This window comes from Nanorana parkeri, unplaced genomic scaffold, assembly GCF_000935625.1.
Source record: "Nanorana parkeri isolate BGI_ZX_2015 unplaced genomic scaffold, ASM93562v1 scaffold657, whole genome shotgun sequence".
Classification (NCBI taxonomy): Eukaryota; Metazoa; Chordata; class Amphibia; order Anura; family Dicroglossidae; genus Nanorana; species Nanorana parkeri.
Window position 1 is genome coordinate 400,641 of NW_017306925.1, and position 27,272 is coordinate 427,912.

Consider the following 27,272-nt stretch of genomic DNA (forward strand, 5'->3'; position numbering starts at 1 on the left):
GCTATTACATTGTAATTCTATCTGAACTGTGTCTGTAACATTAAAGTTCTTCCTAGTTGAAATTCAGTGTCAAAGTCTGGACCCTGGCTTGGAAGGATGATACAGTGAGGAATGCATTACAACACTGACACTTACTTATGTACTGGTGTCCAAAGGTTAATTGGAGTATTTTTCATAGATAATGCGAGAGATAAATAACAGGGAGGAAAATATATATAATGCCACTCTAGAAAACAGCAGAGTGCATCTTCAACCATTACAACTTGCCGAGAGCAGAGATGAAGGGGACACGAGCAGTAATGTTTACTTTATTGGCCCTGGCATTTCTCATCACCCGATACAGCGATGCAGTAGTAGTGGCTTCCCTGGGTAAGAAGACTTTATTTGATCTACACCTAAAATGGATATACTTTTAGTTTGGTTTGTGTCTTGCACTTCTGCACTTCTGAATCTCTGGTGGTGATTATAGTTACACCTCTTCAGAGTGGTGGGTACATCTTAATGGTGTAAATTATGCCTGAGCACTTTTTGTAGCTTTACAAACAAAAATTGTAACTTTAATCTTATCTATGTTGGTATCTTATGATTTACACCTACTTACAAGAAAAAACAAATCACTCATTGTTTTTTAGATGAAAGAAAAAAATATTTACTACTAAGTATTAATACAGATTCTTAGCTGGCTGTAAATAGGAAATAATTGATGACAAGTAACAAATGTCATTTTCCAGGGATGATACAATTTATAATTGAAAAGGCATTCATCAATAGATATTAGAGATCAGTCCACTCAAAATGGTAACTAAATTCTGGGTTTAGTCTTGCAGGTTTGATCACTCATTGTCTTTATAAAACTTACTTTAAGGTTAGATGGTTGGTTCACAGAAATGTCGCCTCAACACCTTGCCTCTTAGGAAACACTTTTTATGTAAATTTATACCGTGTAAAATGAAATGAAGAATCCAGCAGATGTAGACTGCAATCAAAGCTTGGTACCCAGCTGAGTGAAAAAAAAAATGTTCCAAACTGGGTGGAAGGTGGAAGCTCACCAAAGAGTTTGCTAGCCTGGAAAGATCTGAAAACAAGCAACCCGTATATGAGTATTTTGCTTGAGGGGGTCCTAGGGTGGCCATGCATGACCCAGGTAATAGGGGAAAAAATAATAATAGTTTGCACAAAACGTTTTTGGAAGTAACACAACTTGTCATTTGATTATTTATCACTTTGCATATCACTTCAAATTCTGCTGAATGTGAATCATTAAAAATGTTGACAGATACCGCAATTTTCCTTTCCTGGATCCTTGTAAATGTATTAATGACATTGTCTGAGATGTTCAAACTTTTTAAACTCTCAACCTCCAAGCCTTTAGGTTCAATGTCTTGATCTTCAGAGGTCAGGCATCTTTCTGAACCAGCAGATCCACACACCCCATATAGGGAATCAGAGGCTCTAACTTCCTCATAAAAAGTACGCTTTCAGGGGCTGCATTCTGCATGGAAGAGTATTCTTCAATTAATTTACTAATTTCAGGTCCAATACTTGTCTGAAATGTCTTGAGGCCTTTCTTACTAGGAACATTTTGGAGCAAGTCCCTGTACCCCTTTCTTAAAAAGGAACTGGATGAATGGCCTGTGATGTTGTTGATTCAAGTCAACAAACCTTGACTAACTTTTTTCGATAGATTTTGAACATTGGTTTGATTTTGATTTGCCAGCCTTGGTGAAGAGTGACTGTGTATATTGTCATACCTGTCTGAAGTACTCCCTGCCAGGCCTGTATGATCTTGCTTCACTAAAAGGCTGCCATCATTAACCAACCTGCTATTCTGACTTGGTCTACTGCTGCCTCACTGTATTCCTCTTCTCTGACAAACTGATTTAGTTTCCGCCAACTACACATTTAGAGCCTCAGCTATGAAGGTTAATGCCACTGCCGGCCTACAATTAGCCCCCACAAGTGTGTAAATTGTCTTATGATCTGTATCTCTTTTCCTATCCATGGCATTTTTAAAGGGGACCAAGACTCCTAGGGGCAAAAAACAAATTGTTACAAATTGATTTATACGGTTTCCATATTTGTTTAGGGGGTAGAAGCTGTCAGTAATTGATAAATACGCTCTTGTTGGGTTGATAGGTGATCAAGGCCCTATAAAGGTTAGACAAACATTTTACAAGAATTTGGGTTTCAAATTCTCTGCATTTATTGTATCACAACATATAGAACAGACATACAGTACATAGAATTAAAATATGGGATAGCCATCAATCCTTCTAATTAGTATGGGTACCTCCATTAGCCACTAACTACTCATTTCACATTTTAAATACACTATATTGCCAAAAGTATTGGGACGCCTGTCTTTACACGCACATGAACTTTAATGGCATCCCAGTCTTAGTCCGTAGGGTTCAATATTGAGTTGGCCCACCCTTTACCGCTATAACAGCTTCAACTCTTCTGGGAAGGCTATCCACAAGGTTTAGGAGTGTGTCTATGGAAATGTTTGACCATTTTTCCAGAAGAGCATTTGTGAGGTCAGGTACTGATGTTGGATGAGAAGGCCTGGCTTGCAGTCTCCAATCTAATTCATCCCAAAGGTGTTCTATCAGGTTGAGGTCAGGACTCTGTGCAAGCCAGTCAAGTTCCTCCACCCCAGTCCACGTCTTTATGGACCTTGCTTTGTGCACTGGTGCGCACTTATGTTGGAACAGGAAGGGGCCATCCCCAAACTGTTCCCACAAAGTTAGGCGCATTAAATGATCCAAAATGTCTTGGTATGCTGATGCCTTAAGAGTTCCCTTTACTGGAACTAAGGGGCCAAGCCCAATAAGCAGGCTTATCTTACAATGAAACCCTTTTTTTTGCATTTTTGCACTAGAACAAGGTGGTTTTTACAAAAAAGCCCAACCCCTGAAAAACAACACCACACCATAATCCCCCCCTCCACCAAACTTTACACTTGGCACAATGCAGTCAGGCAAGTACCGTTCTCCTGTCAACCGCCAAACCCAGGCACATCCATCAGATTGCCAGACAGAGAAGTGTGATTGGTCACTCCAGAGAACACGTCTCCACATCTCTAGAGTCCAGTGGCAGCGTGCTTTACACCACTGCATCCCACGCTTTGCATTGCACTTGGTGATGTAAGGCTTGGATGCAGCTGCTCGGCCATAGAAACCCATTCCATGAAGCTCTCTACACACTGTTGTTGTGCCAATCTGAAGGCCAAATGAAGTTTGGAGGTCTGTAGCTATTGACTCTGCAGACAGTTGGTGACTTCTGCGCACTGTGCGTTTCAGCATGCGCTGACCCCGCTCTGTCATTTTACGTGGCCTACCACTCCGTGGCTGAGTTGCTGTTGTTCCCAGTTGCTTCCATTTTGTTATAATACCACTAACAGTTGACTGTGGAATATTTAGTAGCATGAAATTTCACGGAACACCTGAATCCAATGATTTGGAGGGGTGTCCCAATACTTTTGGCAATATAGTGTATATAGACATATAAGTTGCCATCAATAGTACGAAACGTATTTGTTATCTTCAGTACGCTAATCAAAGTGGCTTAATTCAATGCATTTCACAATCAGCTTACTCAGGACTGGATGTACTCAGGAGGCATCATATAAAAATAGTAGGGATGCACCGAAATTTCGGCTGCCGAAACATATTGGCCAAAGATGGCACTTCTGGCATAATTACCGAAATAACGGTGCATCCCTCGTTTCTGTGTTCCCCGCTGGGTGCTGCTCTGTGTTCCAGCGGGAAAAGAGAAACTGTCTCAGGAGGCCGAGTGGTGCGGGAGGAGAGTGCTGTTAGCAGCCGGCATCTCTCCTCCCCACGTATGTATAAAGATATAAAAAATTTCCTACCTGAAGGATTTTTATTCAAAGTAGGCCCAAAATGTGTAGGGAAGCATTATCCTTCAATGGCTGCTATTGTATTATATTTCCTCTTCTCCTATATGTCCACTTGTAAAGAACAGCAAACAGAAGGAAAAATACAAAATAATAGCGGCCATTGAAGGATAATGCGTCCCTACATATATTGGGCCTGCCTTGCATGAAAATCTTTGTTTGTGGAATGTCAGTAATTGAACAGAACTTTAGTCCTTAAAGGGTTATTCATCAAGGAATCTATTCTATTTTCAAAAACTTGAAACGAAATGCAATAAGATTGTGGTCCATAGCAGCTGGCCAGATTTTATATCTTCTTTTCCTTGCTCTTTTTTTTTTTTTTATTCAATATATATTTATTAAATGTATCAAATAACATATATACATATATGCATATACATTTAAATACAAAAAAAAATTTGATTTGCTCTTTTGTAAATCAACCTTTTTGACTTTACAAATGGAAGAGAGTCTGAGCGAAATTGCCAGTTGTCATTGATCTTCTCTAAACCAGAGATTTGAAGACAGAGTGGCCAAGGATGACACTTGGGCAACTTTGAAATGTACAGTATCCCAGAGTATTTGTTGGCTGGTTTAAGCTCCTTTTGGCTGCTTAGCAAAAATAACACACAGAGGCATTTAAAAGGTTCCTAAAGGCCTATACCTCTAGATATCTGGACAGATGTTATGAGACTTGTAGCATATATTGATGAGGTGTGGGTGTGCAATCTCTTACCACATTCTGTGTTTGTTCTTTGCTCTCTTCTCTCTTCTGTCTCTTACTCATATCTTGCTACATTCCCTTAGAGCTGGCACTTCCCTTTTTACTGTCAGGGCTACAGGATGGGAGGGGGGGGGAATACAAGACCAGTCACCCTGCACAAGGAGACAGCAGCAGTGACTGGACTTTTACAGCAGGATTTGGTTCCAAATGAGGGACAGTCCCTCCAAATCAGGAACAGTTGGGATTTATGCTCTTGTTTTAGATAATAGTCACATAAACAGTAAGGAAATATTAACTTTTTAGAACCAGTTATGTATTAAACATGTAAACTACAGACAGCCATAAAGTGTACTCTTGAACACATCATTTCGAGAAAGGACTAAAGGGTATTCCATTTTTATATGACTCACCTCTATCAGTTCATCTGTCACTGCTCTTTTTAAACCAAAGTTCTCACGGAATCGTCTTATATAGCTGCAGTTAAAGCATAAAGTTTGCAGATAACTTCAAGGAAATTTGTTCTTACTTTACGTGCATCTCCTGCTGATTAATTGGAATTTTTTAAATTAGAAAACCTGTACATTTTACAGGCACACAGAGCTTAACTGTAGGATCTGTCTATGAAAAAAGGAAAGAGGGAAGTGTCTCTAAGTCACACCATAACCAATGCGTTCCAGTGCTTTTCGAGCCCGGAATGCACTGGATCGCATAGATCAAGCCGGTCAGCGTACTGTGGCGGGGGCCTTGTTGGTGCCAATCATGTCAATGGTACAGGAATGCCTTCCATTCTAGTGCAGTGCGATCTTAAAAAATAGTGCATGCAGCATTTTTTCCTACTATCCTACAGCTATTATCCTACCATAATAAGAATAGGGTCATAGGGGCTTGTAATGCACATAAACATCGATTTATATGTTCATATATGGGTTGGTGGGGAAATGCACCTTTTTTGTTGTAAGGTTGTTGTAACCTATCGTGTAATGCCTATTTTCAAATTTCAAGCCGTTTGAGGGAATGTCTGTTGCAGAAGCTGTGTGTATTTATGAGCAATCTGCACAACTGGAAGGAAAGAATTTCCTTGACCATTTTGGGACACCACCCTGTAAACCCATAACTTTTTATTTTTTGAGATTGTAAAAATCCTTGTGATGGGAAGAAAAATCAAAATACTATAATCTGATTTTTATAATCTCATGTTTAGTTTACTAATTTGTATTGAAGTTATAGTCTATCACAGGAGCGAGCTTGGAGCGGTACTACCTTACAACACACACAGGGACCATGGAGAACAAAGGTAGCCACCCTGCAGAAGGAAGGACAGTGTCAGCACCAATTCAGAGATGGTTTGAGGATCTACAGCTGAGTGATTCACAATTAAAATAAATTTCTATTAATAGTTAAGGTACTTAAATGTATTTCTAAGATTTAAAGGAGAATTATGAGACAAGTGATTTTCACTCAGCCTCATATTCTGAGCCGACCTGTGACAATATAAACTGTCTCAGGTCGGCTCAGTAGATCGGGAAGTGAGCAAACACATACCGTCGCTCACTTCTCGATCTATCCCTGCAGAGAGACGTGACTGTCACTGTGCAGAGAGACGTGACGGCTCCCTGCAGGGATTCCCCACCTCCCCTGTCCGATCCTCCAGCGCTGACTGGCGAAACGGACGGGGGAGGGGGCAGGCACAGCTGGCTCTGCCTCTGGATAGGCAGAGCCAGCTGTCAATCCCGCAGCTGGGTGGATCCAGACAGTATTGTCGGGATCCGTCCCGGCTGCGGCGTCTCAGTATACTGTGAGCTGTAGCTCGCGGTATACGGAGCTTTGGGTCATGGGAGAACGCTAGTTTGTGTTCTCCCGTGACCCTTAGGAAAACAATGGGGAAAAGCCCTGACCCCATAGTTCTCCTTTAAGATTTTAAGAGTTTAGTGTCATTTTAAACATGAATATGCAAAATCAAGTCTTCTCAAAAGCATAGACAGGATAGTCACACATGATCTCAACTACAAGGATGTAGCCATCCTGCTCTAAGCAGGAGTGTCTATTTAAATTTAGAATCAGGGGACAAAAATGATCATTGTTGTTGGACCTTCAGCGCTCTCATTTCTGTAGGAATCTACATAGTTCTGGACAGATTCATGGAGTCTTGACTCAATTTGAACACACACACACCCTTTCGGAACCTCCACGCCATGTACTATCATTTTGAGAGAACAATTTCAAGATCCTTAGTAGATGGTATAGGGATCCTATCTCCATCCACCGTATCTTCCCAGACTCTCCTGACATGTGTTGGAGATGCAGAGAATCCAGAGGCACATACTATATATACATGTCTGGTGGGAATGCCTTTTGATTTCGCCTTTTTGGCGGACTATCTTTGATGGTACAATCACCTGTATGGGGATACAATAGCGCCTTCCCCTGAAGTGGCGCTTGTGTCTTTCCTTCCTAGTTCCCAGAGAAGCAAAAAGCATATTTTGTTACGTCATTTCCTAGCTGCAGCCCGTCAGCTTATCCCCATTTTTTGAAAGAAGGCCATTACTCCTCTATTATCTCTTAGGGTAAGTCATGTCAATGATATTATGCAGATGGAGGAACTTCTTGCCTCAGACAATAACACCTCCGACCGCTTTGCAACTCAGTGGTCTGTATGGTTACATTTTTCGACCTCTAATCCCTTAAGCAGATTTTTGTGACCCTCCAACCTATGTCATCCATCACTCTTTGGATTTGGACTCCCTGGGTCCTCTTATTCCTCTCTCATCTTATCCCTCCCTTGTTTTGATTCTTTTTCTTCCCCTCCTTGTCTGGCTGTCTTGGCTTATCCTGTTCTTCCTTCTCAGCCTTCTCAGCCTTGTTTTCTACCCCCTCCCCTTCTTCTCTTTAATAAGGAATACGTTTGATTGACACTATTTTTGTGTGGTATGTTAGCAACTACGTTCGACTATGTTATATCTATTGTCCCTTTCCCGCACTTTTTTTAGAATACACATTATTGTGTCTATTGCATCAACTACTGCAGGATACAATTTTGGTCACTAGATGGCAGTGTTTATAAGTTCTGTTATATCTATGGTATACTCTGTTGTATTGAATAAGGTAGAGAATAAAGCTGCGGCTTCCTTCCTGTTTTCAAGCCATGTGCAGCATGCATATCAGACTGTGTGCTTTTGTTTCTCTGTGAGGGTGTGCAAGAAGTTCCAACAGGTTATGGGCCCAGGCACAGTCACGGTCCAGTTATAGCATGGTTACAGCCTAAAAGAAAAGGAGCACAAGATACAGCAACAGAAAGAGACTACAGCAACTAGAAGAACATGGCTAGTACCATAGCAGCAACAAAGCTTTCATTTGCAAATCTGACAAACCAGAACTACCAGTCATGGAAATTCAAGATGAGTATGCTTCTAATAAGAGAAGGTACGTGGAAGTGTGTGGATGAAGTCAGTCCAGCACAGCCCACGGCTGAATGGACAGAGTCGGATCTGAAAGCTCAGAGTACAATCTCCCTTGGCATAGAAGATGATCAAATCATACATGTATGTACAGTAAATATAAAACTGCTAAGGAGATGTGGGAAGCATTGCAAAAGGTGCATGAAAGATCTAACCTCAGCAATAAACTGTATCTGATTAGAAAACTATACCAAACCAAGCTGATGAAAGGACAGCATATACAGGATTACATAAGGCATACCTTAGAAATGGTGGAACGTCTGAGAGGTCTAGGAGAAGAAATAAAAGACTTTCATGTTGCAGCACTGTTATAGAGTGGTTTACCTGAAAGTTATGAAACACTTGTTACAGCACTTGATGCAAGTCCAGATGATGAACTGAAATTAGAATATGTTATAGGCAAGCTTGTGGATGAATACAAGCGTAAAACAGAAAGGATCAGTGGTGACAGCGTGTCCAGTGCGGAGTCTGCACTAAAGATGAAAAACATAAATAAAACCAGGAAGATGCAACCAGAAACACTTGAATGTTTTGTGTGTAAGGAACAAGGTCACTTAAAGGCAGACTACAGAATCTGGAAAGCTAGAATGCAAAAACGAAATAAACCACAAAAAAGCCAAAAGCGTAAAGAAAGAGGCAGACTTTACTTCTGATAATGAATGTGCTTTTCAATCCAGATGCTGCACCACATCTTTGCAAGCATGGTGTGTTGATTCAGGAGCTACCAGTCACATGACAAAAGACAGAAATGTCTTCATTAATCTTGACCAGAGTAAAACAGAGAAAATTACAACCGCTAATGGACAAATAATGGAATCAGCAGGAATAGGAGACAGGTTTTTTATTGTCCTATATCCCAGAGTGTCGCCAGAAAAATACCTGTGAAAAATGTTTTGTATATGCCTGCTCTTAAAACAAATCTTTTGTCAATAAAGAAGCTCACAAAACAAGGAAACCTAGTGACTTTTCAGGGTGACAATTGTGGCATCACAAAAGGTGATACCTTGTTGGCAAAGGCTAAAATCACAGATGAATTGTATCAGCTGAACTGCAGTGAAATGGTTTATACTGCCAAAGAGGAGAAACATTTAAACTGCATTCACACGTGGCACAGATGACTTGGTCAAAGAAATCCTGACATAATAAGAAAATAGTTCAGAATGACTATGCAAGTGGAATAAATATTAGCCCATGTGATCAAACCATGAAATGTACCAGCTGCTCAACAAGCTCTGGATTTAATTCATTCAGATCTATGCGGTCCAATGGAAAAATTAACTCCAGGAAAGAAAAGGTATTTTCCCACTTTTATTGAGGATGGACAAGGATACGTAAATCATTCAGTCTGATATGTATCTTTGTCATTTGATGTGAACTGACTTACAGATGTTTCAACACTGTAAAGCATAACTTTTGATTTAATCTCCAGCTTAACAAAATCCAACTTTCTGTGGCTGCTTACATCTATTCCATTATTCTTTTTTTGCTCCCTACACACCAAGCTTACATCAAAGATGTTGTAAAACAAATGCTGTTCCATTTAGATAAGGGCTATATTTAACAAGAAAAAGTACAGTCGATAAAGGGTATTAACGCAGAGTTTTGTCAAGCTGTGTCTTCACGTAAATAGCTTTATACCTGTGCACTGATGTGTCTGACAAATACAGCTGCTGATAACAACATGAACAAAGTTGTGAGTACATTAATAATTGCTTACTCTTGCTTACCCACAGTAAAGAAATACATCTTGATCAATAAAATACAAAGGAAAATATCAATCCCCCCATGGCAAAATATCCCACACGTAAATCTACACAAATCTAGGTGCATTTAGGGGTCAGCATTAAAGTGACACTAAACTCAGGAGTTAAATCTTACAAATACATGCAAGTACCTTAAGTATCAACAAAAATGTATCTTATTAGTATATCACTCGGCTGTAGATCCTCAAATCATCTCTGAATTCATGCTGACATTCATGCACTAAGTGAACTGTCAGTACTACTTCAATAGTATGGGGTAGACATGCCAAGAACAGGCCTTAGTACTACATTTAGTGTGTATGAATGTTGCACAAGGTATATACCGTATATACTCGAGTATAAGCCGTCCCGAATATAAGCCGAGGTACCTAATTTTAGCCAAAAAAACTGGGAAAAAGTATTGACCCGAATATAAGCCGAGGGTGGGAAATGAGGCAGCTACTGGTAGATAGATACCATTAAAATACATTAATATTTATTTAAAAGAAAAATAACCTAGCTCTGTAAGTGGAAAAGGGGGTACAGGGCTACATATCATGTACTACGGATCATTTAACCCATTCATATTAGCAGAGGATAATTGTAAATCTATTGTTCAGTGCACTCTATATGTAGTATATAGTACATGTACATATAGAGTGCCTGCAACAATACATTTACAATGATCCTCTGCTAACATGAATGGGTTAAATGATCCATAGTACAGGGCTACATACAGATCATTTAATACATTCATGTTAGTATAATTGTAAATGTATTGTCTGCACTGTATTAGCAGTATATACTCTATATAGAGTATATACTGCTAATACAGTGCAGACAATACATTTACAATTATACTAACATGAATGTATTAAATGATCTGTATGTAGCCCTGTACTATGGATCATTTAACCCATTCATGTTAGCAGAGGATCATTGTAAATGTATTGTTGCAGGCACTCTATATGTACATGTACTATATACTACATATAGAGTGCACTGAACAATAGATTTACAATTATCCTCTGCTAATATGAATGGGTTAAATGATCCGTAGTACATGATATGTAGCCCTGTACCCCCTTTTCCACTTACAGAGCTAGGTTATTTTTCTTTTAAATAAATATTAATGTATTTTAATGGTATCTATCTACCAGTAGCTGCCTCATTTCCCACCCTCGGCTTATATTCGGGTCAATACTTTTTCCCAGTTTTTTTGGCTAAAATTAGGTACCTCGGCTTATATTCGGGACGGCTTATACTCGAGTATATACGGTACTGGAAAACAAATAGAGCACTCTCATATTAGCACCACCTCTGCATTCATAAAAAAACAGATGTTTTGTAAAGGGAAAATAACCGCTTAATGCTTGCTGAACAATACCCTAGATGCATTTGTATATATCTTTGAATCTCAAGGAAATGTCTAATCTATGCAACATAAAGATGCCAACACAGAAAGAGCTAATTGTTCTCTTTTCATTACAAGAAGTCAAATATTGCTAATGTATTTAACATGGCATGCACCAATACAATTGGGTCAAAACATGATAATATTTTGGTTGGGTCACAAAGTTTAAAGTTTGGCACTATATTGCATGCAGACACTTAGAAACATGTACTAAGCACTTGAGGTCTTCAAGTTCTTGTCTCTAGAAATTTGATAAAATATCATAAAAACATAAAATGTGATAAACATGGCTGTCTTTTTTCAGCGCTGATCCATGCTGGGTACTTTTTGCCATTTACAGATAAACTATATGATGTAATTCTGAACAAAGCATAAATAACTATACTGATTTAAATGTTTCCAACTGGTAAGAGAGTTTACAACATCAAACCCGCCGCTTGTGACACATTTATCTAGGTAAAGTGGCTCTTGCAGGTACATTGGTTGCTCAAATTCTTATCACATAGGAATGCAAACCTCGTGACAGAAGATAATTGCTGTCTGTGAATCAAAGTCTTCAAAATGAGGTGATCTGAACTTAGGGACACAAATTACACAAACCACATTACACCTGTCTGTGAACTGTCTGACATCTTCACTCAGTTTGGTTTATTCTGTCTATGATTATATCCTACTTGGCAATCCTGATATACAGTAACTAAGGTAATTATCTTATACAACTGACACAGTAAAAAGACAATGAAGACACTGTAGAAATGGATCAGCAGTTTTGTGAAGTGGGGGGTACTAAGATTTAACTCCTGAGTTTAGTGTCACTTTAATGCTGACCCCTAAATGCACCAAGATTTGTGTAGATTTACGTGTGGGATATTTTGCCATAGGGGGTTAATATTTTCCTTTATATTTTATTGATCAAGATGTATTTCTTTACTGTGGGTAAGCAAGAGTACCCCCCACTTCAGTAGTTTTGTTTTTTCCTGGAAAAGGTTTCAATCACATTGATCAAGATCCCAGAAATGTTGTCTAGGATATCAAGATAGCCATCATAACAGGCACTGTCTTTTCCAGCTTTGACTCTGAATCAATAAAATGTGTTTCTTTAATATTTCTTTATTTTATGTTAAACCAATGGAAGGAATATAATACAGTCTCATAGCAGGTAGGTAGTGTTAAGCTGGCCATACACTCATGGCCGTCTTTACCGCAGGGCAAATGGGTCAGGTGCCCCGGGCCCTATAATTTACAGGGGCCCACAAACATACACCTTACAACCTTGTACAACTTTTTTTGTGAATTGCCTGTACAGCAGCCCTTCGTTTCGACTAAACCAAAGGGCAGAAGCAGCCGAAGCGAGGCCGAAGCTAAAGTTGGATCCTTCGGCTCTTTAGAGAATAACCTCCCAAAGACAACAAACATGGCCTTTCACCACACCGATGGTGTGTAGATATTGTTTGGTGAGCAAACTGTCTCCTGATGGCCACTCCTATAGGCTGGATGGAGGCGGATAGGACACGCAGGCCCCACTGTCCCTAGTGGTCTCTGTGCTGCAGGCACATCTTTGGGGTCATGAGAGAGGCAGTGTACAAGGCCCTGGACCTCCACTCCCTAGCCTGCAATGTTCCCTTAGTGCTTCAGTGTCTTCCCTGGTGGCTTGTGGGTCCCTGCAGATCTCTCTCTCAAAGTCACAGACTGTCCACTCTGCTGCTGCTTTTACATGTCTCGTGTCCTCAGGGTTCTCCTGGTGCCTAATGGGTTCCCTCCTGGCATCCTAGGTCCTTTTCCCTGCATGCAGGCTACACTCTACCTGGACAGCAGCTCTCTCCCTGCAGACTCAGGTCCTCCCCGAGGTTGTCTCTGCCCGCCATTTCTCTCACCTCTCCCCAGGCTCCTCTCTAATGTTTCCTGGGCTCTCCAACCCTGCTGCCCAACAAGCTCTGTACACCTGGGGCCAGTGAGCCGGACTAAAATTTCCTAGGCACAGCTGCAGCCCATTCCAGTGCTCCCCCTTTCCTTCTGATGGTGGGCTGTTTGATGGCCATCAATCCTAATTGAGGAACAGAATCTGGCAGTTCAGCAGTGATGATGCCATGAGCTGTGCGGCTCCCACTGGTTAAAAGGGCCACCAGCCAGGGCTAAAGATGTGCTAACAAAAACAAGATTTCTGCTACCACGTGAATGGGTATTTAAAGAAAGTACAGCTTCACCTTGCTCACTAACATTTACTTTCCAAATTGCTGCAGAGGACCCAAGAGATCAACACAATGGTTTACGTGCAGACTTTAGCAGAAGATTTCTCAGGATTGGAGTGGTGTTCCCCAATTCAGGCAGCAGGAAAGGTAAGTATTACTATTGCGGTTGGGTCGCTTACTATTGCGGTTGGGTCACTCTATGCAAAAGACTGAGTAGTGAAAGGTAATATATTCTATACTATAACATTGAAAATAATGTGCTTTAATTCATTGTATTTTAAGAATTACTGGTTTGTAAAATTTACACTGGTCCATAAGGGTCAAAGGCAAACAGGCATGACTCCCAGAGCCATGCTGGTATTCGAGGTTTCACCACAGCTGGGGTGCCGAGGTTGCCTACCCCTGCTGTAAAAGACCATACAGGCTTACCTTTCCAGCTGCATGCGCTGTTAAACTCCACTCAAACGCTGAAAAATCTTCTGCTGAGGTCCACACTGTAACCGACACTTCCAGGAGTGTCCTCTCCCCCTTGGCTTTCATTGGCCCATCCCCTCTGATCACTACAAATTACAGTATACAGTAGTGACATGGAGGCCAGAGTGAGGAACCAATGAACGCCCTGGGATGGGAGCCTGGAGATCAACATTCTAAGTAGTATCAGTTTTAGTGCAGACTTTAGCAGAAGATTTCTCAGGATTGGAGTGGTGTTCCCCAATTCAGGCAGCAGGAAAGGTAAGTATTACTATTGCGGTTGGGTCGCTTACTATTGCGGTTGGGTCACTCTATGCAAAAGACTGAGTAGTGAAAGGTAATATATTCTATACTATAACATTGAAAATAATGTGCTTTAATTCATTGTATTTTAAGAATTACTGGTTTGTAAAATTTACACTGGTCCATAAGGGTCAAAGGCAATTTTTGCTAAAAAAAACTGATTATATATATATATATAAATATATATATAATGTATAGGGATTACTGTTGATTAGTGTGTCATTGAACAAAACAACTGGAAAAATCAATATTATGGTCTCTAATGGGATATATTTTTTCTTTGTATTTTACAGAAGCTGAAAAAACACCCAAGTACTGGAATGATCAGGCCAAGGAAACATTAGCAAATGCTATCAAACTGACCCCCAATAACAATAAAGCAAAGAATCTCATCATGTTTCTGGGAGATGGTCAGTACAAAGGAGATAAAGTACCATGAACCATAAGCAGTTGTGTTAATAAAAAATATAGGTGCCTGAGGAAATCAGGTTATACAACATAAATTACCCAGAAATCATATGGCTGAGTCAGAAATGATCATAGTTTATCCTGGTAGTGCTGAAGTTTGAATGAGTATGGGCACATCTGTATCTTTTTTTTCATTCTTGGCGACAGATGTACTCCTTTTTAGCTACCCTTATTATGTAATCCAAGTCACCTAGTATTTTTGGATCAGTTCTTACTACCCAAAAAGCAATAAATATAATAGTCTGGGCTTTCTTTTCCAACACATCAAAACAAGTATACAATCATCTTTAAGGGCCTACTTTATAGCAATTGATGTATTTCAGAGGCATAACTAGAAAACTCAGGGCACCTGTGCAAGAAACCATGAACCCCACTCCACCCCCTAAAAAAATGTCGGCACCTTGGTAGTTATCGGGGAAGTGCATGTGTGTAGTCCCAGAAGGCAGGGCCCCCAGTTGAAATCTTGGGACCCCCATATAGGTGGTGCTGTGCGGATTCATTATTATTATTATTAATAAAAAAAAAAAATTATAATTTTTTTTTACTTTTTATCATTTTTTACTTTTTATCAATTTTTTTCCATTTTTATGTATTTTACTATTGTATCAATGCAATTTTATTTTGTTATTTTTTTTCTATTTTTTTTTATTTCTTTTTTTCACTTAAATTTATTGCTATCACACAGGGGATAACAAGCCCTTGTGTGAAAGTATTCGGAGGTGACAGGCTCTCTATATGAGCCTGCCCTCCAATACAGAAGATAGAGCACACATGTGCTCTATCTTCTGTACAGCTCAGGCTGTGACAGCTGACACAGGAGTGCTGTGAGTACAGCGGTCCTGTGTCACTGACCACGGAGCAGAGAACAGAGGTTCTCTGATCTGCTCCCTGCTCTCCATCCTGACTGCCTTGCTGTGGGCTGGGATCCTCCAGAAGAGCAGGGGACCTCGAAAACACAGAAGAAGGCAGCTGGCTGGGCGTGCTTGTATACACAAGCAGGTTGCATACATTTAGCCCTGCTTTCCTGAAGCAGGGCTAAATGTAGAGCAAAAATCCAGCCCGGTGCCCCTTCAGACAGGCCCCCCCCCCTCCCCAAGTGGAGGAACGCCAGGGCCCGGCCCCAAATGCGACTTCTGCGACCCTGGTCGTTCTGCCAGTGATATATTTATAACACCATTTGATAAACAATTCTATTGGGCATATATATTGGGAATGTATGGGGTCAACAAGCAAATCATTTATTCTAAAGTATATGATTTTTAAGTTAAGATATTTCTGCTCCTAATAATCCAACTAAAGAAAACCAATGAACATTTCTGTTATTATAGTGAGATGGTTATTAGCTCTCTTTTATTTGTCTGTCTTTTATCACTTGATATTTTGTAACAGGAATGGGTGTCACCACAATAACTGCAGCTCGTATATACCAGGGACAATTGTTGAAGCAGTCTGGAGAGGAGAATATATTAGAGATGGAGACATTTCCTTATGTTGCACTTTCTAAGGTAAACAGTGCTCTAATTCTCTTTTGACATTCTCATTTATTATTGTCAGCTCATGATTAATGTAGTCCTTAATATAACTATTCCTTTAAGAAAAGATAATGGAAGAATTGCTAAGAGACAGATTTAAAGTCCCAATGCTATTGTAGTTTACAAGAGGTTGAGTAGCACCAAAACATTTACATTGCCAAAAACATTTACCAGCGCCAAAAACATTTACCATGACTGATTCTCCCAGAAAAGTCCATGGGCACAAGGGCAGTCCAAACAGATCCAGCTGTCAGGCAGATCTAATCGGAAACCCAATGTAGCTCTGTAAGCAGCCGCATGTAAAGAGATGTGCGTCCATTTATATCCAATTATCTCTGAGTCCTTCTTAAAGGAGAACTATGAGGTGAGTGCTTTTCACTCACCTCATAGTTCTAGCCGACCTGTGGCACTGTCACAGGTCGGCTCAGTAGATCGGGAGGTGAGCGAACACATACCGCCGTTCGCTCACCTCTCGATCCTGTCACGGCTCTCTGCCATGACAGTGGAGGGCTGGATTCCCCCCTCCCCGCTCCGATCCGCCAGCGCTGACTGGCGGAACGGACTGGGGAGGGGGCGGGAACAGCTGGCTCTGCCTCTAGATAGGCAGAGCCAGCTGTCAGTCACGCAGCTGGGCAGATCCCGGCACAATTGTCGGGATCGGCTTCAGCTGCGGCGTCTCAGTATACCGTGAGCTACAGCTCGCGGTATACTGAGCCTAGGGTGACGGGAGGACGCTAGTTTGTGTCCTCCCGTTACCCTAAGGAGAACTATGGGGAAAAGCCTTAACCCCATAGTTCTCCTTTAAGCTGCCCATACACCTTGCAATCATCGGGCAACACGATTTTTGTACGGCGGCCCCATCCTGCCCCAATTATCGCGGGGTTGGATCAGCTGTAATTAAAAGAAAGCACCTGGACAAATTGCGGTAATCGACCGCACGTATTTTCGTCTGCACATGTGCGGTGTAAATCGTACGAATTTTGACGTATGGAAACGCCACCAACCTTGCGAAAATCGTACGATTGACCGAAGCTTTCCAACCTGCTGGTTAGACAAAGGTCGATCGATTGTACAGTATTTGCGGTTGCGCACTGCCCATCAACCTTATGAATATCGGACAAAAACACGATCGCATAAGAAAATTGTCCGACATTTGTAAGGTGTATGGGCAGCTTAAGACTCAGCGGTGTCACTGCTTGCCAGGAACTGGGTGGGACACCAGCCCAGACCCGGATCAGGAACCCCTGGACTTTACATTTCACAGACACTAATGAGACTGAAAGAATAACTGTACATAGCCACAAATGGAATCCCTAACTCTTACAAAAGCACTCAGCAGGGAATACGATCCTAAAATCCATGCTTATTCCAAAATCCATAACAAAGGAAAATGAAAAACTAAAATGTATGCCCATTATCCTGGAAAGTCCTCTACGGCTGCAGTAACTTCAAATGTTAAACATGAGCCAAGAACAAATAGTTATGATTTGCAAATATTAAACAGGACTAAATGTTATCTTTAAAATGCAATTAATCTTCGCTATTTGACTGTACACAGCTTATTGAAGAGAAATTATATTATGTACTTACCAAGCTTGCAGAATTTCATGTTTATGTATGTGTAAGCCGATTCCCACGATTCAGAGTTTGCAGAAGTGAAGTGCTTGGACGCTTCTAACATGCAGCATGTGAGAACAGTCTGCCATTTCCACTATGAGATGAGAGAAGGTAGTGGTTGCTGATAAACAGGTAGTTAGCCTCAAGTATTGGAGAGTGGAATAGTGACTGGTTCTCTGTTCCTGTACTGCAGCAGTACTCTCACAGGGTTATTCACAAAAGGGTGAGGAGTTTGGAGAAGGCAGTAGAAGTGAACGATCTAGGACAACCTACCTGAACTGGAACGTGAGCTGAATTGCAGAATTTCTCCAAATCAGTTATGTTGTCCTAGATTGTTCCCTTCTCCTGCCTTCTCCGAACTCTTCACCCTTTTGTGACTAACTCTGTCAGTGTAATTTTTCTACAATCAACATCTCTGATTAGACTACTGACCAGAGTGCCTGTGATTTTGGATTACTGCTTTTACAGGATACTGACTGTCTGTTTCTGCTGTTTTTGTTACTTGCCAAAGAAGCTCCTTCACATTTTCAGATCTGAGACTCACACTACTAACTACAGTGTATGCACTTTTAGAAAATTGCTTTCACAACAGGCTGACAGGCTGTGTATTCTGTTTTTGTTATTTGGCTTCAAATCTTTTACAATTGCAGATCTGAGCTATTTGACCACTGCGCCTGTGCTTTTAAAAAATGTCTGACAAGCTGTGTCTGCTGATTACATTATCTAACAGCAAAACTGACTATTTCATTTTCCTTTTTATTCCATAAAGTATATTGTGCTAAATAAATCTTCCTCTTGTGAAAAAGTTGCCCACCAAACATACCACCCACACCTTACAATGTACACAACTCACAAAAATCAGGCCCCAGTGTAAAAGAAAGGTTACACGTATATCTTCACCTTTACTTTTCTGAAGGTATATTACTACGGAAAAAACCCTGGGGCCATGCTAAAAAAAAATATGAAACACAATTCTGTGTTTAAAAGTCAGAATTCCCAGAATTCTGAATTTTAAACACAGAATTGTGTTTCATATTTTTTTTTAGTGTAGCGCTCACCCCCGAAGGAGCCGCTTAATGATCGGGTTTTTCTATCACCCTGCACCAATGTACCGCCAAAATCGTGGATCCACAGCACACCAACACACCTTTGAACGGTTTTATAGCAGATTTAATAATAACACAATATATGAAGCAACTATGGCAATAGTATACCCAACAGTCACACAAAAGGATATTAAACAGCAGGCTAAGGCATTCTGCAACTCAGTAGCTGCAGCTATCTGCTGTCAGCACTGAGGTATACGAGGCCAATTGTCTTTAAATGTCCTCCCTTGAATGGGGTGTAGGTCCCTTTAAGGTTTCCCTTTGGCAATGCCCAAACCTTCCTAGACTACTAGCCAGTAGTGGTGTCCTAAGCTAGCCAGCGTTGGGGGCCCTTACTGTAGTGCAGGTATGAGCAGCAAACAGGTTGTCAACGTGGCCAAAGGCCTCTCACCAATCCTCGGGTCAGTTGGAGAAGATGACATACACCAGGGTGTTTTATCCATCACCATCAAACTATACAGTTAAAACTGTACTTGTTGTGTTGTCTTTTTGGCACATTTTTGTACCTGTTAGGTAGTGGCAAGTGTGTTACATTATGTTCTACTTTTTCTTGCCATCATTCCTACAATTTTGCTCCTTGTATCAGTGCTGCATGTGTGACCAATTGCGGGCCAGCACATTTTGTCCAAAAAAAAAAAAACAACACGAAAAACTTTCCTTCCCCATGTGACACTAGTCACCCAAATAGAAAAGATGGGAAATCACCACACTGTGGACACATGCAGTGATATAAATCTGAAAATCTGACAGAGGTTGTAATCCTTCACTGAGCTATCAAAAGAAAAAAAAAAGGCTTCTACTTTAAAGCAGTATTAAAGGCAGGGAAATGTTTTACCCTAATGCATTCTATGCCCCCCTCCCCTCGTCCAACTTACCTAACTTACCTATCACCACCGATTGTAACTGCCGCCGGCCCCCGAATCGATCCTCCGCCCCGAACTTCCTGGTTGCAGTGGGAGGAGATTGAGCGCAGAGGAGCCATACGCTGGCTGCCAGGCTGTGTGTTTCTATGGGCAGCTGGGAACGAGCATGGATGGGTGCCTCCATAGCAGCAGTTAACTGATGGAGGCATTCGTGCAGGGGGCGGGGGTAAAGCACTGCAGGGACCACTGGAGAAAAAGGAATTGAAAGATTTAAAAAAACAAAAAACAATACAAGATCTGAATCTTACAGGGGTGCTGCCATGTCTAAAAATAAAAAAAGGAAAGGTTTATTGTCACTTTAACTGCTCTGGGGGAAATGTTACATAGAGTATGTGATAATTTTATACGCGTAAACGCTGAACATTGAACAAAGTGTCAAACAGAACAAAGTATGAACAAGTTATGTCCAATTGAAAGTATAAAAAATGGTTCTGTCTGTCTCGCCTTTTCCTGTTAAAGCTGTTAAGAATTAGCAGACCTTATATTTATGTTTCCCTAGACCAGGGAATTGCCCATTAGGTAGATCGCAAAGCGAACACTGGTAGATTGCGATCGGCTCACTGACCCGTGTCCTGTCCTCCCGCCTCCCGCGGTGCTTGTGCAGCTGAATGTGTCAGACGCCGCAGACGGGAAGGAGAGAGGAGAGGAGACTTGGGAAGCTGCTGCAGTGGAGGTAAGAAAAGACAGACAGGAGAGAGACAGCAGAGAAAGTTGGAGAAGAGACAGCACAGAGAGAGAGGAAAGACAGCAGAGAAAGTGAGAGAAGAGACAGCAGAGAGAGAGAGAGAGAGAAGAGACAGCAGATAGAAACAGGGGAGAGAGAGAGAGGAGAGAGCACGAGGAGAGAGAGAAGAGAGGGCCGGTTCACACCACAAAGTTTGAGTTCCAGAGTGTTCGGCCTCTAGAACGCATTGGAACGCAAGCCCGCCGGCTCCCTGCGTTCAGGGGCGGGAGGGGGCGTGGTGGCGCATTGAAGTCAATGGTACCACAGTCACGCCCCCGCCCTCAGTGTTATCGCCCGCACCCGGAACGCAGGCACATTAATGCCTGCGTTCCTGTCCAAGCGATCTGCAAAAATATGCAAAAATGCAGCATTTTTGCAGATCGCACTAGACCGGAACTCAGGCACTAATGTGCCTGCATTCCCGGTGCGTCGATTGCACTGGGGGCGTGGCTGCAGTGCCATTGAGTTCAATGCGCTGCCACACCCCTCCCACCCCTGAATGCAGGTGTTTTTTCATTGGTAGATCTCATTGAGCTCGACATTTCAAAAGTAGATCTCCAGACGAAAAATTGTGGGCGCATCTGCACTAGACCATAACCAGGAAAAAAATTACTTGTACAGTAATATTATCATATTAACAGATTAATTCATTTGATGCCTGTTTGGTTGTTAGGTAGGTAATGTGAACAGTGGTAGTATAATTGTTTCTGTTTCTTATTGTAGGTGTACAATGTAGATGCACAGGTTCCAGACAGCGCAGGTACAGGAACAGCCTATTTGTGTGGGGTAAAGACTAATTCTGGGATGCTGGGTGTGAGTGCAGCTGCACAGCCTTCAGTCTGCACTAGTGCCAATGGGAATGAAGTGGAATCCATACTTCACAGAGCAAAGCAAGAGGGTGAGTAGCCACTGTGCAAACAAATATATCAACTGTACAGACAAGAAACTTTTGGATAGGGTCAGTCTACCCAAATTTCATATTTTTGCCAAATGGTGGCGTGTCAAAGCACTGAACTTTTACTTATATTTCTAGGGACTGATGTGTATGTAGCGATGACCCCTAAAGGAGCCGCTCGTAATTAGTGCCTCCTACCTGTTAAGCAGTTACCATCCCCGTTTTCAGCTCCAGCAACACCAGCACTTCTTAATGAAAAAGCTCGAGTCTTAGGGTCTTTTTAGTATTTATTGCTCAGTGATATAAAACTAAGGAGAGAGGGTCAAAACTAGAGGACAGCATCTGCTCCAATAGCAATATTAATAGCAACAGGTCCTATGGGAGCGACCACAAAAAAATATATTCTTCAAACAGAGAACAGCCAAGAAAATCTATGACTCTGTAAGAGCACTCACAGTCCTTGTAGTGCAACAACTGGCTTCTGTTCCTCTGTGTTTGGTACCTGGGTGATGAATCCTTCCTACGATGTCCAAATGGCAGCTCCTCTGCGACACCTTCCAGCAAGAAGGTCCTTCTCCAGCTTAGCCTCCATAAAGTATTCACTCCAGCCATAAGTTAGGCCTCAGAGCCCCCCAGCACATGCACATGCTGAGGCCCAGGCACTGTACATAGTCACACAGACTTCCTCCCAGGGAGAAGCCCCAGGGGAGAGAGCTTTCCGGAAAGGTGCTCCCCAAAAATGTATCACCTTAACCATTCATACAGGGCCGTCTTTAATATTAATTGGGCCCTGGGCAAGATTTTGCTATGGGCCCCCACAACCTTCCTGCCTCCATCAACCGACCCCCTACTTCCTGACCCAGACCCCCATATCCACCTACATCACCTTTACCCTAAAAGAAATTAAAAAAACAAATAAATGAATAAATGTACATATTTCTATAGTTCAGTGCAATAAGGCAACGGACTCAGGACTCTGAAAGGCAATAGAAGTAGTGATAGTAGTGATGGTGGTCGGCTGCATAGAAGCCTGGCACACAGGTCTATTCTCTGAGCACAGCATACTCAATGAAATGACAAAATAATGGAAACCCTCATCACATCCAGCACTGATGTTGCTCTCTATGCCCTGCACACTGCTCCCATCCACAGCCAGCATGCCCCCCGCATCATCCTTTGCCAGCCGGGCGCTCCGCTCTTTGGAGCTTCAGACAATGGGTAGAGATGAGCCCAGCTCCGGCTGCTCCCAGCACACAACGATCCGCGGAGGCTCCTTCCTCTTCAGGCTGCTCGGCTCAGCTATCTACCGGCTCCAGCTGTGCGTCTCAGGCCTGTGTGCCCTATAGATCCAGCAGGCCACCACCTGCCAATCACCCCCCACCAAGCTGCTACCTATACGCGCACCATGCCAGCAGTCCCCCGGCCCAGTCCGCCCCTGCCATCAGCAGTGCTGCTGCTCTCCTGCCTGCTGCTGCGGGCAAAAGGGACAGCTGCTGTGGGCCCCTGTAAATTATGGGGCCCAGGGCAGTTGCCCCTTTTGCCCTGCGGTAAAGACAGCCCTAATGAGGCAGCGGGGTTCCGAGGAGAAACGGTCCACTGTAGCCTGCAGGAGGGAGTGATGTCTGCTGTCAGGATGGCTGAGTGGTGAGGAGAGATGCCGCAGCTGTCAGGACGGCCGAGCGGGGAGGAGAGCGGAGCCGCTGTCATCCTTTCAGTTTTTTTTTTATGTGAAAATTACCCCTCCCCCCACACATATTATTAGACATTAGTGCAAAGACTAAAAATTCATTTCATATGAAATGAACGAAAGCTAAAAACGTTTTCATTCGTTTCATAAAACAAAACACATTTTTATGCTATTTTGGATTCAGCCACTGGCGTGTTCTGGAGGCAGGGCGCATGACGTCATATAATACCGCACGTGTTGGGCGCCGACATCTTTGCTATATATCTAGGTATACACCAAGATGGCGGTGCCTATATTGGTGTCGCCATCTTGGTGACGTCATGCTCCCCGCCTCCAAGATGGTGGCACACATTCACAGAATGCACCAGTGGCCAACATGGCCGCCGCACATTCTCAAACAAATTATTATGTATTTTCATATCTCTATAGGTTGAACTCGATGGACATGTGTCTTTTTTTAACCTGACTAACTATGTAACTATGTGCCTGAATACATTTTTCGTATATTCGGGCAAATAGTAATTCATGAATTTAACATGTAGTTTTGTGTTCTGCTTTTTATTTTTTATTTTCTAGATTCACTTAGTTGAAATGACATTCTGCATCCTGACACTTTATTTTTATAGACTCTATTTTAGTTTGACATTTATTGTTTACCATTTGTTTGCCTGCTGTTGTTTTATTTCATAAGAATACTTATATTGTGCCTACGCAATAGGTTGGACTTGATGGACTTTCTTTATTCAACCTCAAATACTATGTATGTAAGTTTAATAGCTTTGAATAAAAGTTTTATTTTTTATCATACTTTTAAATATGTTTCTTTGGGGCTTAACAAAATGGGAGTCTTTAAATGGTATGGATATTGGAAAAAAATGGGTGTGGTCACTGAGGGGTGTGGTCACTGAGGGGGGCTGTAAAGCTTTCTCGCACAGGGCGCCTAAAGGCCTAAGGCCGGCCCTGTGTCAGAGTCAGATGCATATTCATAACCTTGTAAATTACATTCCTACACTAAATGCTATGGCCCCATCCCAGCAGCAGGTGGAATTAACCCCTTCGTGACGGGAGACGCACACTGTACGTCCCGCCACAAAGGGACCAAATTACTCGTCACGTACACTGTACGTGACGAGTTATTTGCGGCACTAGAAGGCTGGTAACCGCTGAGAATCAGCGGTTACCATTCATTAATGGATGCCTCACTATAGAGGCATCCATTAATAAAAGGGTTAACCTTTTTCAGACACCCGATACCTGAAGATCGGGTGTCTGAGAGTCAAAACAGAGCTGGCATGTTTGCCGGCTTTGCTGGCATTCTGACAGCTCGTATAGATCGAGAGATATCTCTCTCAAGCTATACTGGCTTTTTTTTTTCTTTCACTTTCAGGGATACATACATAATGTATCCCTGAAAGTGAATTCCTGAAAGAAGAATGTTTCAGTTTTCTGATGGTTGTTGGAACAATGAGAAAACATTTAGTGATAGTTGAATCCTGAACTGCTGCAGGATCAGTGTCACTAACTTATTATTGGCTGTTCTGAAGTTTGAAGCAGCCTGATAATAACCAAAAATGTATTAATTTATCAAGCAGTCATAGTGAGATTAATTCACAATGACTGCTTGATATAATTAAATAAATAAAATAAAATTTTTAAGGTTAAAAAAATAGTTAAAAGTGTAAAAAAAATAATAATAGTGAAAAGTGTAAAAAAAAAAAACTAAGTGTAAAAAAATAATAAAAGGGACAAATAAATGAATGTATTTATTGCATTTTTTTAGCTGTGCTGGTGTTGTAAAAAAAATACTACAAATCAAAACTGGGAAAAAAGTGTTGTTTTGTAAAAAAATACTACAAATCAAGCCCGATCTGTCCTCTAAAAAACAATATATAATATGTGTGGGTGCACTTTGTAAGAAAGTATATTACTGACGTGGAAGAATCACACAGCAAAAATGTCAAAAGTGTGTCAGTCATTTACAAACAGAAACTAAAAACAAGCTCAGTCATGAAGGGGTTAATCAACCTACCAAGCTTAGAAAAAACTTGCAAAACTGAGAACAATTGATGCCCAGACTGACTACAGTCCTGCAATAAACACACTAAATTTAATAGTGACACAACTGCAGATGGCAGGGTCACAACACATAGATCTCTGCACTTGAATTTCCAGGTCTGGATATAATCTCTGGCAATTACAAACAGATCTCACACTTACTGCTACTGCTCGCGGTATACTGAGACCCCGCAGCTGAATCGGATCCAGGCAATTATGTCTGGATCCGCCCAGCTGCGTGACTGACAGCTGGCTCTGTCTATCTAGAGGCAGAGCCAGCGGTACCCGCCCCCCTCCCCCGTCCGTTCCGCCAGTCAGCCCTGGTAGATCGGAGCGGGGAGGGGGGAATCCAGCCCCTCCCCTGTCACGGCAGAGAGCCGTGACAGGATCGAGAGGTGAGCGAACGCCGGTATGTGTTCGCTCACCTCCCGATCTACTGAGCCGACCTGTGACAGTCTCATTGTCACAGGTCGGCTAGAACTATGAGGTGAGTGAAAAACACTCACCTCAAAGTTCTCCTTTAACTGATTGTTCCAAATTAATGTGGATATAAACAGAATTAGGAATTGTGGTAAGGAGATCACACAAATATTGCAGTTTGGGTGGACTGACTGCTAAGCAGCAATATCACGCACATGTTTACAAGCATTGCAGAGATTATCCTCATTATTAGTTTTCATAATTTTTTTTTTTTAATTATTAAAGTTGATTGACCTTCAAAGACTCACAATGACCCATAAAAACTCCTTAACAAAGCAACTATTTTCAAAAGTGACAGTTGTCAAATTGCCAGTCTACTCTCCCTCCCCCAGACACACACACTGACCAGAGATATACCATCATTTAGCACTCCTGTTGGTCATCCAAAAGTTTTATTAAAGATAGAACCCAGAAAGTGAAAGAACCAGTACCCCCACACTCCCTGGCCTATCAATGGAATGGTAGGGGGACTTGACACTCTCAGCCACCTATAGCAGAAAAGAGTCAGGAGTATGTAATGCTGATATTCAGGCTGCGTTCTTCCAAAATCTATAGCGGTTATTCACTAAAGAGCAGAAGGATGTAGCCAAACCTTCGGCTCACTTCGGCTGCAGTTTAGCCTTCGGTTGAGAAGAACCGAAGGCCTGCTGTACACGGGCATATCTACCGCAAGGCAAACTAAGCATTTGCCTTGGGTGGCACCTTCCAGGGGGGCCACAAAAAATACCATCCCCTAACCCATTAACATGGCCACATCATGTTCTCATCGGCTGGTTGAGGACCTCCAGACACACTGCACAATCATTGCTGGTGTTGGTCTTCTATAGCCAGGGCTTGGTGATCTCTGCTTCATTTGCTGCTCAGCATGGATCCCATGTTCGGAGTGTAAAGAAGACTGTATGGGGAGTCCGGAGAGTCTTGGGCACAGTTTATATGTAACCGGCTAACAGAAGGCGAAGAGAAGTCCTCTCACCCCAGCCACAGGCTGCATACAGCGGGCTCTCACAACTCACGTCCTCCTCAGGTAATGCTCCTTCATGGCTCCCAGGGTTCAGCCCCGCTGGGTTTTCAGATGGATAATTTTCTCAGTCTTCAGCATGGCTGCAGCCCATCTCACCGACAACAGTGTCAGCTGTGCTGAGGTGGGAAGAAACACCCACTTACTAGATGTTTTGATGGCTCTCAGCAGTCTTGTGTGCGGATGACCAAGCGAGTCACATGTCTGTGTGCCCTCCCCCCAGCACAAAACCATTCACACATATTATATTCAGTGACAACAAAGTGACCCCATGTCACCCCCAGTCATCCCAGGCTGGCTGTTGTGTTCCCATAATGAATTTCTATTTATTCAATTCAGTGACAACAAAGTGACCCCATGTAACCCCCAGTCACGAAAAGCTGACTGTGGTTGTGTTCCCATAATGAATTACTGTTTATTAAATGCAGTGACAACAAAGTGACCCTGTCACACCCAGTCATGCCTGGCTGGCTGTGGTTGTGTCCAGAGGTGTATCTACCGCAAGGCAAACTAGGCATTTGCCTTGGGGTGCACTCTTACGGGGGGGGGGGACAAAAAAAGCCACGCTGAA

General features: G+C 42.1%; 1 protein-coding gene across 1 annotated transcript in view; it reads left to right on the forward strand.

Annotated features, from left to right (window-relative positions):
* The first annotated feature begins 276 nt into the window (after positions 1–276).
* The window catches only part of LOC108792547 (alkaline phosphatase-like), a 50,536-nt gene continuing 23,540 nt past the window's right edge, over positions 277–27,272 (forward strand). The window contains exons 1-4 of the mRNA XM_018563346.1: positions 277–369; positions 14,490–14,606; positions 16,054–16,169; positions 21,290–21,464. Of these exons, the coding sequence (XP_018418848.1) occupies positions 279–369; positions 14,490–14,606; positions 16,054–16,169; positions 21,290–21,464 (499 nt within the window). The 5' untranslated portion in view covers positions 277–278. The remainder of the gene's footprint in view (positions 370–14,489; positions 14,607–16,053; positions 16,170–21,289; positions 21,465–27,272) is intronic.